The following is a 16,671-nucleotide window of genomic DNA, read 5'->3' on the forward strand; positions in this document are numbered from 1 at the left end:
GCCACTCAGACCCTGTTGGGCAAACCCACATTCCTAGTGAGGCCCTTGAGGGTATTACTGAAGCTGTGCATAGCACATTTTTAAAGGTTCCTGATGCTGTGAGCCCCCCAAAAAGTATTTACTTATGTAAAGCAAGGACTGGCGGAGCCTTATATGCAATTCAATGGCTGCTTGAAACAAGCTCTTAAAAGACAAATTGAGAATGACATTGCCAGACAGGTGTTGCTTTCAAAATTAGCTGCTGAAAATGCTAATGAGAATTGTAAAAAACTTCTGAAGTCCTTGTCTAAGGAGGACCCCACCCTGCTGTAAATGATAGAGGCATGTAACCACCTGTGTGCCTTCAGCATAGGGCAACCGTTACTAATGAACCTTACTGTGGGGGCTGGTATAGCAAATGCCTTTGTGTGGAAGGGGCCAACAGCGGGCCTGTTAGCTAAAGGAGTGAGAAGAAAGGAAACAAGCAAGAAGTTGATAAGGAGCTCTCTCCAAGGCTGTAACTAAGGAGACCAAGAGAAGTGAGGAATTGAAGAAAGATAAGAAGAGAACTTTGCAGCTGGAAGAAGTATTTTTAGAAAGTCAGTTGAAGTCACTGTAACTTATTACCAATGATGTTATGTTGATTTATTGTGGCCAATAGTTAGGGTAGAAGAAGTATAAACAATTAGAAAGTGTATAAAAGGTCAGCCATGTTCGATAATAAAGAGTTGCCATCTGAGACTGCTTGTGGTCTCTGCCTTGTGTCATGACTGGCCTGACAGTGACATCTGGTGACCCTGATGTGATTCAACACCCTTAAGAACATACTTGATCTGGACCCATACGGGCTCCTAGAGACTGGCAGCCATGACTCACTGGGACGTAGTGGGGGAGGCGGCGTTGGTGCAGCTGAGAATGGCGGGTGGAAGCCACAGGGAAGTCCAGACCTGATTTTCTCCTATCAAGACACCTGGAAGTAGGTGAGCCACCAACTAGTAATAATGGGAAATAATTTATCTAATGAAGAAGAGACTGTTTTGGCTACATGAAAAGTTTTGTTAAGAAATAAGGGAATTAATACTTCAGACTATGCCCTTCGTAGTATATTGCTGTGGGCTAAATCACAGGATTTTGGCACTGATCCTGACACAGCATTTAGTGTTAAAGCATGGGAAAAAGTCAGGGACAGACTGTAGGAAGTCATCTGAGTGGGAGATAAAACTGTTGTCGATCTAGCTGTTACCTGGGGATCGCTTTTTGAGGCATTAAAGGAATGGAAAACCGAGTGAGAACAAGAAGAGCAGGACGTGGATGAAGAATCGGGAAATCAGAAGAGAATCAGAAAGATCAGAAAGAATCAGAAACTGATGAAGGGGATGAGGCAGAGGGGGCCTCTGATGGGGAACTTGGTGAATCTATCCTTGAAGAAGGTGCAGGTGCCATGCAAGTTACCAGGCAGGCTACCAAAGCTTCCAGGAAAGCTGCCAGAGCTTCTGGGCTGGATGCCAAAGCTTCTGGACAAACTGCCATAGTATCTCCTTCTCAGACTCCTAAACCTCTTTATGTCACAGCTGCGCAGCAGCTCCTGATGGTGCCTGTATACACCACACCACTGCACCAGGTAGCTGAAATGTCTTTAGCAGAGAGAGAAACCCAGTCTTCTGCTCCCCTGCTTCCCTCTGCTCTAGCCCAGCCATCTGCCCCTTCGCTCCCCTCTGAGCTGCATGAACAATCTGCAAGGTCGTGTCCTCCGTTACCTGACAGTGACAGCGACAGCAAATCAAGTGATGAGTCTCCCGCAGTAACATCGGAGTTGGGGCAGGGAACTATTGACAGTTCACCTTCTAATAGCTGTAGCCCTACTGCCCCATGGACTTTGCCCCCACGTCAAGTAACTGGGCTTCCTTGACAGCCTCAGTGTCCTGGGTTGACTATATGATGCTTTTATCCCCAATTATGTTATGTTGAATAATAAGTTTTGCACCTTATATTATGTTGAATAATAAGTTTAGCACCTTTAAGAGTGTTCCAGAGAGTGAAGCAGCGGGAGAGAAGAAGCAGCAGGTTTTTTTCAGACACCGTACTCACTCCTCCACATTTCTGCCCCTGGACTGTTGTTGTCTGCGGATGGACTGACAGTGGGACAGAGCTCTCTTTTGCTTTTAGTTAGTTTTAGCTAGCTGAGGCAAAGAAGTTCCCTACTGTGGGGACTTTTGTTTTTTTCCCTTTTCCTTGGAGCTCTTGAAACCTGCTCTGGACTGAACACCCAGGGGAGCACGGGCAGCTGCATCTGTGGCCCACCAGGCCGGGCCTGGCCTGCAACATTTCCAGCACCGGAGGGACTGATCAGAGACAGAGCGAGCTGAGCCGCAACCCGGGGAGGGACTTTCTCAGTTTGTCATTTCTTTTGGAGCGGCAAGAGATTTTATTGTTTGATATTGTTAAGGTTTTATTGTTTAATAGACAGGTTTTTTCCACCTTTCTCCAAGGAGGTATTTTCTCCCAGACCAGTTGGGGGGAGAAGAGCAGATTGGATCTGCTTTCCTACTGGAGCTCCTTTGGGGGATTCTCTCCCAAATTTGCTCTAAACCTGGACACTCAGGAGTTTTGGGAATTTGTTAGGAAGAAAGCAGCTGAAGAAAAGAATTGGGACATGATAGAAAGATTAGGTGCTCCAAGAGTACCTCAGGAGAACAGTGCTAATGCAAATGTTGCCTGTGATAACCCTATCTATGGCTTTTCCAGGTTTTAAAGCAGCTCCTGGAAGAGGGCAGGATGACAGTCATCACGTCTTTGCCTGGAAGGTTGTGCAAGATCTCCAATCAAAAGTGGCTCAGTATGGCATTAATTCCTCAGAGGTAATGCAATTAATATGTGTAATTAATGCAGATATGCTTGCACCTTATGACATCATGCATATTGCTGCAATTCGATTCCAGCCAGTACAATACGTGTATTTCAAGAAACTTGGAGGCAAGTGGCTGAGCAGACAGCTCTAACAAATATGCAGTTGCCTCAACACGACCCTCATCATGCTGTGGGTGTTGATGCCCTACTGGGCACTGGGCCTTTTGCTAACCCAGATTCACAGGCAAGGTGGGATCCTTCAATTTTGGCACAAGCTCAGCAAATTGGCACGAGTGCTTTAATTAAATCAATGGAAATGGCAGCTCCAAAACAGAGATATGATACTATACAACAAGGGATGAGAGAACCATTTTTGCAATTTGTGGAAGAGCTTGCTGCAGCTATTGAAAAACAGGTAGATGATGAATCTTTGTGACACAAATTCTGTATACATTTGGCTAAAGAAAATGCAAACTCAGACTGCAGAAAGATTATTTGACGCTTTACCTGGAGAACCCACATTGCCTCAAATGATTACTGCTTGCTTGAAAGTTGGTTCAGTAGAGCATAAAATAGCAGCTCTTGCTGCAGTTCTAAGACCTTCATCAAAATGCTATAATTGTGGACAGCAAGGGCACGTAAGGGCACAGTGTAATACCCAGAAAATAGCATCCAAGCCAAGTGCATACAGCAATGTTGTGTGCAATTGTTGTGCTAAATTTGGGCACTATGCTCAACAATGCAGGAGTAAATATCATGCAAATGGTCAGCTGTTGCAGGGAAACAAGAAGAGGAGCGCGAATGGCCATGTGTGAAAACAAATACCCCAACAACTACAGCAGCAAATATGGGCCTCCCCATCACTGCAAAGCTAAACATTTGTGAACAATACTCAGGGGCAACAAGTGGGTCTGCAGGGATTGATATACCCACCACTGACACAGTAACCATTCTGACAAAAGAAATGTGCAAAGTGCCCCTCAATGCCTATGGTTGAATAGGACAGGGACTGAGTGCATTTTTGATAGGAAGATCAAGTACTACAATTAAAAGATATTCATGTGCATTTAGGACTTATTGATGCTGATTATTTAGGACAGATTCATGCTATGGTACCCATTGATGACCCTCCTGTCACTATTCAGAAAGGAACTTGCATTGCTAAAATTTTTTGAGTTTTTGTGAGTTCTGTTCTGAATACAGTGGACCGAAGTCAAACTTTTGTGAGTTCTGTTCTGAATACAGTGGACCGAAGTCGCGGCACAGGAAGTTTTGGATCAACAGGGATACCTCAAGTGTTCTGGGCTGAGAAAGTTACGGAGAACCATCCAGAAAATACATGCATCCTCACTGCCAGTGGATGTCATCCAGGAACCATATCAGTAACAGGCTTGATTGACACTGGAGCAGATGTCACAATACTCTTGTGACTTTGCTGGCCTCAATTGTGGCTTCTCACTCATGCAAGTTTTGGACTTCTGGGGTTGGGTGGTGCTACAACAGGTGGTTTGTCAGCCAATGTAATTAATGTGAAACATCCTGATGGCCAACAAGTTAACATCAGACCCTATGTTGCCAATGCTCCTCAAAGTTTGTGGGGATGACATTGTTTATCTCAATGGGGTGTCAAAATACGTATTTTTAATAGGGGCCACTGTGATGCAGGGAATGAATGTCCTGGTGTAGCCTTGATATGGTTGACAGATAAACCTGTCTGGGTTGGCAACCTCCATCACATTAATGTTACTTGAGTCATCAGTTCATTTGCTTCCCACAGGAGTTTTAGGACCATCCAGGCATGCATTGTTTTTAGGTTAGTCATCCATCTCCTTGATGGGACTTCTTGTTGTCCTTGGGGTTATAGACTCTGATAATGAGATTATGATCATGGCCTGGACACTCCAACTGCCTTTCACTGTTCCCCAAAGAACTTGAATAGCTCAACTGATTTTATTTCCCCAAAGCATGAGCATACCTTTTACAGACGTAATATGAAAAAGGGGATTTGGGTCTACTGGAACACCCCAAATATGTTGGGTACAACCTATACTAGAAAAATACCCCACATGCTGGTGTACCCTGACATTAAAAGGGCAAAAGATAACACTTGACAGCCTCATAGACACAGGGGTTGAAGTTAGTTATCTCCCAAGACAAATGGCCCTCATAGTGGTCCCTTGCTAAAGTGCTCCAGGCACTTTCAGGCATTGGAGGAAGCAGCCACAGCTGTCAAACCCACCACTGGATACAGATCAAAGGGCCCGAGGGACACCGTGCCTCAATCATACTGTTTTTATTACCAGTACCAATGGTACTGTGGTGGGGGATGTTCTCTCCCAATGGGGCTTTAGGATTCAATCAGCTTTTTAAAGGGGGCCGTTGGAGAGTGACACTTTAAAACTAACCTGGAAAACAGGGAAAATGGTTTGGGTGGATCAATGGCCCTTACCATTGCAAAAACTTTGTGTATTAACAGAGTTGCTCCAACAACAAATCCAGAAAGAGCATTTTGTCCTTTCTAACTGTCCTTGGAATTCTCACATGTTTGTTATCAAAAAACAAACTGGCAAATGGCGCTTACTCCATGATCTTTGAAAAATAATGCAGCTATGGAAGACACAGAGGCCTTACAGCCAGGTCTCCCATCTCCTACCATGATTCCCAAAAATTGGCACTTGACTGTTACTGATTTAAAAGATTGGTTTTTTGATATTCCTTTACATCCTGATGATGGTCCTAAATTTTCCTTTTCAGTTCCAAGCACAAACATGCAGGCACCCTTAGAGCGATATCACTGGATAGTTTTACCTAAGGGCATAAAAAACAGCTGTACTATTTGCCAGTGGTATATCGCTAGGTCCTCAATTCTGTTCATCAACAAATGCCTAATGTTCTTTTGCACCATTCTATGGATGATATTTTTGTAACAGCTGAACAACAGGAAGTCATGGAGGAAGCCTTAGTTAGCCCTTGTCACCAAAGCTGTAACTCAGGCAGGGCTTTGCATAGCTCCCAAAAGGTACAAAAACATCCTTCGTGGAGGTGTTTGGGGTGGTGCATTGGAGTCTCTTCAATTTCTCCCCAAGCTCTTCAAATTCAGACAAATATTTGCACCTTACATGATGCACAAAAATGTTTGGGAACAATCAGCTGGGTGCACTCCTTGTTAGGGAATTCAAATACAAAGCTAAAAGCCCTTTGTTTGAATGATTAAAAGGAGATTCAGACCTTTTATCACCTAGACAACTTACATTTCAAGTTCAGCAGGCGCTGCAATGCCCAACTGATGTCATAATAAACCTACAAGCTGCACACTGGGCACCTGAGCTGCTTTTCTTTTTAATAATCTTGCATCCAGCAAAACAGCCCCATGCCTTGATGTTTCAATGGGACCCCAATGCACCAGACTCTTTGTTTATCACTGAATGGATTTACTTACACCCCAAATTACTAAAACCATCAGTACCCAACATGAAATGATGGCCCAACTGGTTGTTAAGGCCTGACAGAGACTCATTTCTCTTGCAGGAGGGGAATTTTCCACTCTTTTCCTACCTTTAACCACCTTTTATTTGAATTGGATAGTTCAGGGATCAAGGCTCTTCAGATTGCCTTTCCTGAATTCAGTGAACAAATCTCAATACATCCTCCAAAACATGAGTTGTTTTAACAGCTTTTAAAAGCTTTTTTTAAGCTTTTTTTTTTTTTTTTTCAATTGACAGAGAAACCCAAGAGGAGTGAGGTTCCACTTCAAGCCTTAACAGTATTCACAGATGGTTCTGGTCACTCTCAGAAATCTGTGGTAGTATGGAGAGACCCCTCTTCTAGTGGGTCTAATGGAGAGCAGATTTATCCATATCTGAGTGGTCCCCCCCAATTGTTGAACTTGCTGCTGTTGTCAGAGCTTTTCAAAAATTTTCTGTTCCTTTTAATCTGCGTACAGATTCAGCTTATGTTGCAGGAATAGTGATGAGAGCCAAAGCATCAGTTTAGAAAGAGTTGAAAATTCACAACAATTTTATTGGTTGCAGCTCCTTGTTTTTTCCTTAGAAAATTGAACATTTCCTTACTTTGTTATGCATATTTGTTCACATACAGACCGTCCCAGATTTTTAGCTGAAGGAAACAGGCAAGCTGGCCTTTTAACAATGCCTGTACAACAATCTGTTCTGCCTAATAAGATAGAACAGCCTAAATTGATCCATTTGTTTTTTCACCAAAATGGTGTCACTTTGATTTGGCACTTTGGCATTAGTAAAGCCCAAGTTTCAAGAATTATTGCTGTTTGTCCTGATTGCCAAAGGTGTTCTTTTCTCTCTATTGCAGGAAGTATTAATCCCAGAGGGCTTCAGAGCCTTAAAGTCTGGCATCAGACGTTACCCATTTTTGTGAATTTGGTCATTTAAAATACATTCATTCCTCTATTGATACCTTTTCTGGTGCTCTTTTTGCATCTGCCCATTCAGGGAAAACAGCTTACGATGTCTCTAGACACTTCACTGCTGCTTTTGCCATTCTTGGTATACATCTGAAGTGAAGACAGGCAATGGCCCAATTTATATTTCCCATCGAGTTGCTAACTCTTTTGCCTTCTGGGGAATTATGCACAAAACAGGTATTCCTCATTCCCCAACAGGCCAATCTGTCACAGGCTCATGGCTCCCTCAAACATCTCTTGGTACAACAGAAAGGGGGGTCAGAGATGGAACCCTTCCAAGAGACTGCAGAAAGCCCTTTATGTGATCAACTTTTTGAATTGTTCTTTGATGGACCCCAACCCACCGATTGTTTGACATTTTAATCATGATTCACAATTGCAACAAAAGGAAAGAAACCCCTGCATTAGTGAAGGATCCAGAATCTGGTAAGATATTGGGGCCTTATCCTTAGGCCACCTGGGGTAGAGGTTTTGCTTGTGTCTCCACAGAGAACGGTCCTGAGTGGATTCCAGCAAAGAATGTGAAGCTGTTTTTAAGAATCTTTGAGTGCATCACCTGAAGATTCACCTTGAACACCAACATTGGCGGAGAACCCTTGTGAATAGGACCTCACCACCACACCAGCGCCTGTTTAACCTCTAACAGACTTATGCCCTTGGGAAAATGGTTAAGATTACCCAGTGGTATCAGGGTTTACAGGGCTAGGAAAACTTCTGGGGGATTGGAGACTTGGTGGATGGATAAAAAATTTAGTTAAAATAGGCTTCTATGTATTAGGCATTGTATTATGTATTGTTATGGTTATTCCTTGTATTTACAGTGTGAGAAAAAATTAATAGACAAGTCACTTAAGAGTGTATTTTTGTTTGAACGGATAGGGGGAGGGATGGGAATAAAACAGAGAGAACAGTAGAACTGATAAAGGGGCCTGATATCTGAGGCCTGATTGAGTGGAAACTGTGGGAAAGACAGACAAAGATAAAGTTCCCTGGGCAAGAAGTGATCAAGAAACATGTTGTGAGACTTTGTGACGTTACCAGGTGACCTGATGTCCTGAAGAATGTGTAACCAAGGGAAATTGTTACCAAAAATTGAGCCCTATAAAACTACCATACAAGTAAAACCCTATATAAATCCCTGGCATACTCAATAAAATTGGCTTCTGATCTGAAATCGGATGTCCCGTCTCTCCATCGTCATTAACCCCCCTAGGTGGGGGGAAGATGTTGGAGAGATTCCTTTCCCTTCTCTTTGTCCTGATGTGATTTGGTTGGTAATAAATTCACTCCCTGTGCCCAGGCTGGCTCTATTTTGCCAATGCTGGTGCTCGGGGTGGGATCTCTCCCATTCCTGCACTCAACTCCCAGGCCTCTCCACAGCCAATCAGAGAATGCAATGAACAAGAATCAGCCAATCAGAGAGAGCAGTTCTGATGAGTCACCAGTTGCTGGGCAGACCCACAGCACCCAGTGTTCCCTGGACCCCACCCTCCCTGCCAGGTCACACCCCAATCCTCCCTGCGCAATCACAGGAGGTCCCAGTCAGGTGCAAGGCCACGGGAAGGGGCTGCAGCTGCCACTGGCTCAGGAGCTCTGAGGGCAGAAAAAAGGGGGTGACACCGGGATGGGGGACACTGGCAGGGCTTCCCTTAATGGTGCCTCCATTTGTGTTGGCCCAAGTGAGAGCTTCTGGAGAATCTCTTCCCACACACAGGACACTCATTGGGCCTCTCCCCAGTGTGGATGTGCCTGTGGGTGACGAGGGTGGAGTTGCACCTGAAGCCCTTCCCGCAGTCGGGGCAGTGGAAGGGCCTCTCCTCAGTGTGAATCTGCTGATGTACTGAAGCACAGACAGACAACTCTTCAACTAATTAAAGTTTGAAAAGAAGGGTATTTTATTGCAGTGCTGGACACACAGGGAATCATTTCCAAATGGATGTGCAAGGAGTTGCAGACTCCTGCTCTCTATTTATACAGAAAAGGTTTTACATATCCAAGCAGTTTCTAAGGATGCATAATACAGAATCATTATCTGCCCACTTTGTATTATAGTCAGCTGAATACCTAATATGACTGCGCAATTGCACTGCCTTAATTGGGTCTGTGGGATTTTGAAATAAGGGAGTGGGCGTATGTGAAGAAGAAAGCTCTCTTCCTCATGGTAAACTCTTCACCCATGGCGAGTTTGCAGGATTTTTTGATCTGCTGGTCATGGTCCAAGCCTCTCCAAACTGATTATTCTTAAGGCAAGATATTTCTATGGTCTCTGCTCCTCCACAATTGCTACATCTATCCCTGTCACTCCGAGCTTTACTTTCTAATATATTTGTTACTCTTTCACTAACCTATGTGATTTTTGCTTAGCTAACATACCTTCTTAACTAATTTTAAAATCTTAACTAAAATATGCAATCTTCTACTATCTCAGTTATACTCCCAGCTGGCCCCTTGACTCATCCACAGTTTTCAATTATCGTAAATACATTTCCAGCTGATCCCTTGACTCATTACGATGAGATTGGAGCTGCTCAGAAACCACTTCCTACACTCGGGACACTCATAGGTTCTCTCCCCAGTGTGGATCTTGCAGTGATTGATGAGGTTGGAGCTCCACCCAAAGCCCTTCCCACACTCCCCACACTTGTAGGGCCGTTTCCCCATGTGGATCACCTGGAGCCAGATCACATCTGAGCTCCAGAGCTCCAGCTGAAGCCCTTCCCACATTCCAAGCACTTGTGGGGTTTCTGCCAACCACGAGTTGTCTCTACCACCTCTGAGTTCTGAATGAATCTCTGGCTGCCTTCTGGACACAGGGGGCATCTTTCCTCCTCACAGCTGCCAGGGCTGGGTTTGCAACCCCTCCTTGTGTGGGATCTCCAGGGCTTATCCTCCCCGTTGGATTCCCATGCCATGGAGATGCTCAAAATGGCCTTTTCCATGAGGTTCTGCAGCAGGGATTTGCTCTCCCTGGTCTCCGTCTGCAGCTCAGTGCCTGGGGAAGGAAAGGAAAGAAAAGGAGAGGAAGGAATGAGGAAGGAAGAAGGACAGAATGAGAAGGGGAAGGAGCTGTGGACAAGGACAGGATGGGATTTGCCTCTGTGCCAGAGGGAAGGGGAAGGAGATTCCCCCAGTTCATCCTTGGCAGGACGGCATTGGTAGCGGGGTTGTCCTGCAGCCAGAGGAAATGTTGGGCTGAGACATGAAACAGAGGAGAGGGAGAAAGGGGCAGTGACTTCCCCCTTGCCTGCCTCAGTGTCCCAGGCCATCTTCCTTTTCCTCGCAGCCTCCTCCAGCTCCATCCAGACAAAGATTGGGATTGACAAATCCTGGCTTGGGGGAAAAACAACAGGTGAGGCCCTTGGTCCTGCTTCCCAAGTCCAGCTCAAAAAGTAACCGCCCTGTTCACAGTTGGATGGGCCCAGACCCTGCTCATCTCCAGCCTCCCCCACCCCTCCAGGCTGACAGGATCCCTCAACTCCGGGATTGGCCTTCGTTGCTCTCCCCACTCTGATGCCAATCAGAGTCCCAACACCAATGTCCCCCCCAGCTGGTACCACTGCCCCAGCCAGTACAGACAGTTTGCCACAGGAACTTTCCACAGTTCTCCAAAGGGGCATCTGTGTCTCACCCTTGGGGCCCTGCAAGATCCAAACATCCCCTCCCCTGAAACAAACCCTCCTAGAGATCCTCCAGTGGATTTGGGGTGAGTTCCCCCTCCCCACTCACCTGTGAGATCTGGGGGGATAGATGCTGCCAGGGCCAGGAGAGCTGCAGACTCAGTGGGCGAGTGGGAAAACAGCGTGGTTCTGCTGCGGCTCCTCCTCTTCTTCCTCCTGTTCCTGCTCTTCCTTTTCCCATCCTCCGCTTCTCTCCCTCCTCTTCCTATTTCTCCTCCTCCATGCCCAATCCAGATCCTCCTTTCACACCCTTCTCTCTCCCATGGCTGCAGCGTTTGGGTGGAAGGAACCAGGGAACATCCCATGAGCTCCCCAGGGATGGGCAGAGGGCTTGGGAATCCACCCAGTGCAGATCCATTCCCCTCCAGAGCCCCAGGGAATCACTCCAGGGATCAAGCAATGGGGACACAGTGGGATCCCCACGGAACCACCCTTTTTCTATCCTATCCCAAACTTTCCCCCCCTCTCCCATCATTCCCCCAACCCAAGGACCCCTCCCAACTCAATTTGGGGATCCCATCCCTCTCCCACTCTGAATCCTCTTTTTCCCTGCACTCCCACCCCTTTCCAATCATGCCTTCAGCTCCACCTCTCATCCCTATTTGGTTTTGGGGGATGCAGGTCCCTCCTGCTCAGTCTGGAGGGTCACATCCCCCCTTTCCCTCGATTCATGCATCTCCTAGCTGCTTTTTCCTGGGAAGAATCCCTCAGTTTTGGGACTTTTGGGGTGTAGTTTAAGAGTGTGACAGCTCTGTCTGGCTTTCCCCTCCTGTTGTGGCCTCTCAGCTGCCCCTGACATCCTGGGGGTGCTGGGATTTTCTTCCTGGGGACAAGGATGTTCATCCCCTTCCAGGAGCCCAATGCCCGGCTGGGGCTCCAGTTCAGGGGGTCCTTGAGCAACTGCCCCAGAACCTCCCCCATGGTCTCCCAGCACAGCCAGAGCCACTTGGCCTGGGATCCCCAAAGGCCTCAGCAAGGTCCCTCCCAGGAACCCTCAACTCTCTCAAACCCAGCATCTCCCACATCCCCTGCAAGTTCCCCCCATGGCACCAGCCATGGCTATGTCCCCACATGTCACTGGCCATGTCCCACCATGTCATCACCCACCGCTGTCTCCCCACCATGTTTCCATCCCTGTCATTGTTCCCCACATCTCCATCCATGCCTGTGTCCACCCACATCCCCATGAATGGCTATGCCCCCTCCATGTCCATGCGTCACCATGTTACTCTCCATGTCTGTGTCCCACCATATCTGTGTTCTACCATGACTACACCCATGTCTTAGTTCAATGTCTACTTTTACCCCAAGACTGCATATTTTAAAGGGATGAAGAGAAATGAAAAGAAAATCAAGACCAAAAGAAAAGGATTTCAGTGTCCATGCTGGCTGAGCATCCACATGCTTGGGTAGAAGGCAAGAACCTTTTCTGGTGGAGTTTCTATCCCACTGTCTCCAAAATCTTAGTCTTTTCCCCAGTTTTCCACCATTTGGCTACGGAAGACACCTTGGGGCAATAGGAAATCAAAATCATGGAATCCCTGAAGTTAGAAAGGACCTTGTCCTGGTTCAGGGCAAATTTGGGAGAGAACCCCCAAAGGAGATTCTCTAGAAAGCAGATTCAATCAGCCCCTCCCCCAACTGCTTCAGGAAAAATAAAATACCTCCTTGGAGAAAAGTGGAAAAAAACTGTTTATTACACAATAAAACCTAAACAATATTAAACAATAAAACCTCTTGCTGCTCTAAAAGAGAGACAAACTCACAAGGTCCCTCTGTGGGCTGTAGCTCAGCTCACTCAGTCCCTTATCAGTCCCTCCGGTGCTGGAAATGCCGTGGCCCAGGCCCGGCCCGGTGGGCCACAGGTGTGAGCTGCCTGTGCTCTTCTGGTGTTCAGGCCAGAGCAGGTTTAAACAGGTCCAAAGAAAAGGGCAAAAAACCCACAGTCCAGAGAACTTCTTTGCCTCAGCTAGCTAAAACTAACTAAAAGCAAAGGAGAGCTCTGTCCCGCTGTCTGTCCATCCGCAGACAACACAGTCCCAGAGCAGGAATGTGGAGGAGCGAGTGCAGTTTCTGAAAACAAACTGCATGCTGCTTCTCTACCCCTTCACTCTCAGAACAAGTCTTAAAGGTACAAAACTTATTATTCAGCACAAACAGAACAGACTGGGGATACAAACATCATATAGTCCACTCCGAACATATCTTCAACACCATTCAGTACTCCCTGAGGTCACCAGAAGATAGGATTGAATGCAAAAGATTTTATGGGGTTGAAAGTCGACAAATCTGTCCTCCCCAAGGAATTCCCATTGTAGGTCTGTGTCCCAATGGATGTTCCTGCTGCTGGGTTTATCTAGCTGCCCACAGGGAACCAGGAAGATGTGGAGCCCCCCAGCCAGGTGTCTTCCCAACACGGATCACCAGGCCCATGGATCACCAGGGCTCTGCCCAACAACGCTCACTGAGGATCATCCAATGTAGATCGTCTCATGGGGGACAGAGCTGGAGCAGCACACAAAGCTCTTCCCTCACGTGGGGCACTCACAGGGCTTCCCTTAGTGGCGCCTCCGTTGGTGTTCTGTCAAGTGAGAGCTCTGTGAGAAGCTCATCCCACACTCAGGACACTTGTACGGCCTCTCTCCAGTGTGGATGCGCCGGTGGATGGTGAGTTTGCAGTTTTGCTTGAAGCCCTTCCCACAGTCGGGGCAGCGGAAGGGCCTCTCCTCTGTGTGAATCCGCTCATGTTTGAGGAGATCGGAGCTCCTGTGAAACCTCTTCCCACACTCAGGACACTCATAGGGCCTCTCCCCAGAGTGGGTGCGCTGGTGTTTTCTCAGGTCAGAGTTCCACCCATAGCTCTTCCCACATTCCAAGCAGGTGTAGGGCCGTTCCCCCGTGTGGATGACCTGGTGCCGAATTAGGGCCGAGCTTCCTCTGAAGCTCCTCCCACATTCCCCACACTCAAAGGGCTTTTCCCCAGTGTGGATCCTCTGGTGTTGCATCAGGTAGCCCTTCTGGCTGAAGCTTATCCCACACTCCCCACACTCATAGGGCTTTTCCCCAGTGTGGATCACCTGGTGTCGTATCAGTTGGCCCCTCTGCCTGAAGCTCTTCCCACATTCCCCACACTCAAATGGCTTTTCCCCAGTGTGGATCCTCTGGTGTTGGATCAGGATGGAGTTGTGGCTGAAACTCCTCCCACATTCCCCACACTCAAAGGGCCTCTCCCCAGTGTGGATCACCTGGTGCTGCCTCAGGGTGGAGCTCCAGCTGAAACATTTCCCACATTCCAAGCACCTGTGTGGCTTCTCCCTGCCATGAGGCTTCTCCACCAGCTCCAAGCTCTGGCTGGATCGCAGGATGCATTCCTGGCTCATGGGGGCTCTTTCCTCCCCAGAACTCCCTGGGTACGGTTTGCAGCCCCTCTTCATGAGGTACATTCGGGGCTTTTCCTCCTCCTCCATCAGGCCACACCCTGGGAATGAAAAATCCTGGTTTGCAGAAAAAATCAAGAGGAGAGCAGCTTGGACTGGGAAAACCTCCATGCCCAAGTTCATCTGGGAAAGTCAAAAATCCTCTAAACATCAAAATGCAGATCAAAAACTTCCCCACATCAATATTCAGCAAAACCCCCCTCCAAAATACAGAGATTCAGCCCTCACAAAAAACAAAAGCACCAACATTTGCCCAATGAAGCCCAGAAACACCAAGATTCAGCCTCTGTGATAATCATGGATTCCCCCTCCCCTGGTCACCTGTTGCATATGGGGGACAAACCTCCTGGGGCTGGGGGGAGGCTGCAGATACAGGGAGAGGTAGAACCGTGTGGTGCCGCCTCTTTCTGCTCCTCCTCCTCCTCTGTTCCTGCTCTTCCTCACACTCTTCTTCCTCCTACAACTCCTCCTTCTCCTGCACAATCCCACCCTCTCCTCCCACGTCCAGGGTTTCACCATTTTGTTCTTCAACCCTGCTTCTCCTTCCCTTCTCCTCCTTCCCTTCTCCTCCTGCCCCAGGCCCAGCACCCGCTGCCGGCTCCCTCTTGCCCCCAAACCCACAGCATCCCACGGCAGGGGCAGGGATGGAGCTGGGGCAGGTCGGGCTGGGGCAGCGCTGGGCTCCCGGCCGCTCCCGCCCGCACTCGGTCCCCACTGCAGCCGCTCCCGCCAGGACAGCGCGGGGGGGCCTGGCCTTGGCGCTGCCCCACTCCCACCTCCCCAAATTCCCCTCGAGGGGGGCGCTGGGCGCAGGTGGGGAACGCTGGGAGCTGCGGGTCTGCCTGGCAACTGCTGAGTCATCAGTGCTGCCCGCTCTGATTGGCTGAGCGCTGCCTGAGGGCTGGGGCTGCAGCAAGGGGGGACACCCTGCTCCAGGGGGGGATGTCCCACAAACGCGGGATCCCCATGAAAGGAAGAAGAGGAAAGTGTCTTTACAATCAGATGCTGTGAATCTGCTGAGAGATAGACCCAGGAACTTGTACGTAAGGAAGCGACAGGAGAAGCCATCAGTTTAAGAAAATGTTGTTAACTGATGACACAGACTGCTGCTCAGCCAAGGTCCTGCCAAATTCATGAACTTCAAGAAGAACAAAGACTTCACAGAGCCATGAATATCGGTTGCTACACAAAAGTAGGGAGCATGTCAAGGGGATATGTAGTAAGTGGATTGGGAAGTCTCTTCCTCTCAAGGACACCACCCAATGAGGAAAGGAAGAGGGAGATGCAGCTGGGCAAATTAGGATGAACAGGAGGCTGAGTCCAACAACTGGAGAGAACCTGTAGGAAATGTCCCATGGCCTCTCCCTTTCTTTAGGAATGAAATTACTTTTACAGGACTCCTCTGTCTGCTTTGTGGACAGAATCTCTGGTGATGTCAATTTTTCCACACACCTTGGGACTCGTCCGGAATTCTATCCACCGTCTGGGGCAGCGGGCAGTGAGTGCAGCTGAAGGTGCCTCACCCAGTTTGGGTGATCGGCCCCCTTGGGGGCGGCAGCACCGGGGACTGATTGGGTACCTGAGAGTGACCAGGAGACAGACGAGTGACACATCAGGGGGGGCTGTGAAGAGTCAGCAGGGAGAGAGCACTGAAAATCTCATCAGTGAGTGCACTGGGATCTTTGGGGAGTGAGCATGGCAGGGCACCCATGGAGACAGAAAAGGGAAAGCCAGGAAGGGGTCCTGTGCCAAAGGGATGATGATCCCAAAATATCTCTGAAGGGTCCCTTGGGAGAAGGGTGAGGTAGTTTGCACATTCTCCCAGAGGTAATTAAGGACTTGGACACCCAGGGGGGGCAATAAGGGAAAGTTGAGAAATGATATGGACAACAGGGGATGGATGGTGTTGGTGTGCTGGGAAGAGACTGGGTGAAGGGGAGTGTGCAGGAATATGGTTAAGGCGAGAAGCAGCAGGAGGAATCTATGTGGTGAGAAAAAGAAAAGGGGAGGAAGAGAAAAATACTCAGAATTTAGATGTTTTTCAGCAGAGTCTTATCCTCAACATTTGCCAGCTGATCATTTGTATCCCTGGTTTCCAGGAGAGGAAAACAAGGAGGTCAGGGTTTCAGGGGGTTTCTCTGTGGGGGGCAGCGGCAGCACCGGGCGCAGAGGTGCGGGACCGGGAGCACGGGCTGGGGGCCTGGGGGGAGCTGCAGGGCCGGGCCGGGGCTGTGGGGCAGCCGGGGCTCAGCGCCGGGCGCTGCCTGACCCCACCAGCCCCGGGCAGGGCCGG

The 16,671-nt window shown here is 48.3% G+C and overlaps 2 protein-coding genes and 1 pseudogene across 6 annotated transcripts in view; 1 reads left to right on the forward strand and 2 right to left on the reverse strand.

The window, feature by feature from the left end:
- Positions 1–16,671, forward strand: part of LOC129132039 (uncharacterized) — a 286,230-nt gene that overhangs the window by 181,608 nt on the left and 87,951 nt on the right. The window lies entirely within an intron of this gene.
- The window catches only part of LOC129132034 (class I histocompatibility antigen, F10 alpha chain-like), a 32,795-nt pseudogene continuing 25,259 nt past the window's right edge, over positions 9,136–16,671 (reverse strand). Inside the window, exons 10-13 of the transcript XR_013185368.1 lie at positions 14,187–14,419; positions 10,991–11,207; positions 10,509–10,594; positions 9,136–10,256 (exon numbers count right to left, since the gene is read on the reverse strand). The product of XR_013185368.1 is annotated as a class I histocompatibility antigen, F10 alpha chain-like (transcript). The remainder of the gene's footprint in view (positions 10,257–10,508; positions 10,595–10,990; positions 11,208–14,186; positions 14,420–16,671) is intronic.
- On the reverse strand, positions 13,374–15,808 carry LOC143695940 (uncharacterized). Its single transcript, XM_077191177.1, has one exon. The coding sequence runs from the start codon at positions 14,499–14,501 to the stop codon at positions 13,500–13,502; it is 1,002 nt and encodes a 333-aa protein (XP_077047292.1). The 5' UTR covers positions 14,502–15,808; the 3' UTR covers positions 13,374–13,499.

The sequence above is a fragment of the Agelaius phoeniceus genome, chromosome 27 (assembly GCF_051311805.1).
Source record: "Agelaius phoeniceus isolate bAgePho1 chromosome 27, bAgePho1.hap1, whole genome shotgun sequence".
NCBI lineage: Eukaryota > Metazoa > Chordata > Aves > Passeriformes > Icteridae > Agelaius > Agelaius phoeniceus.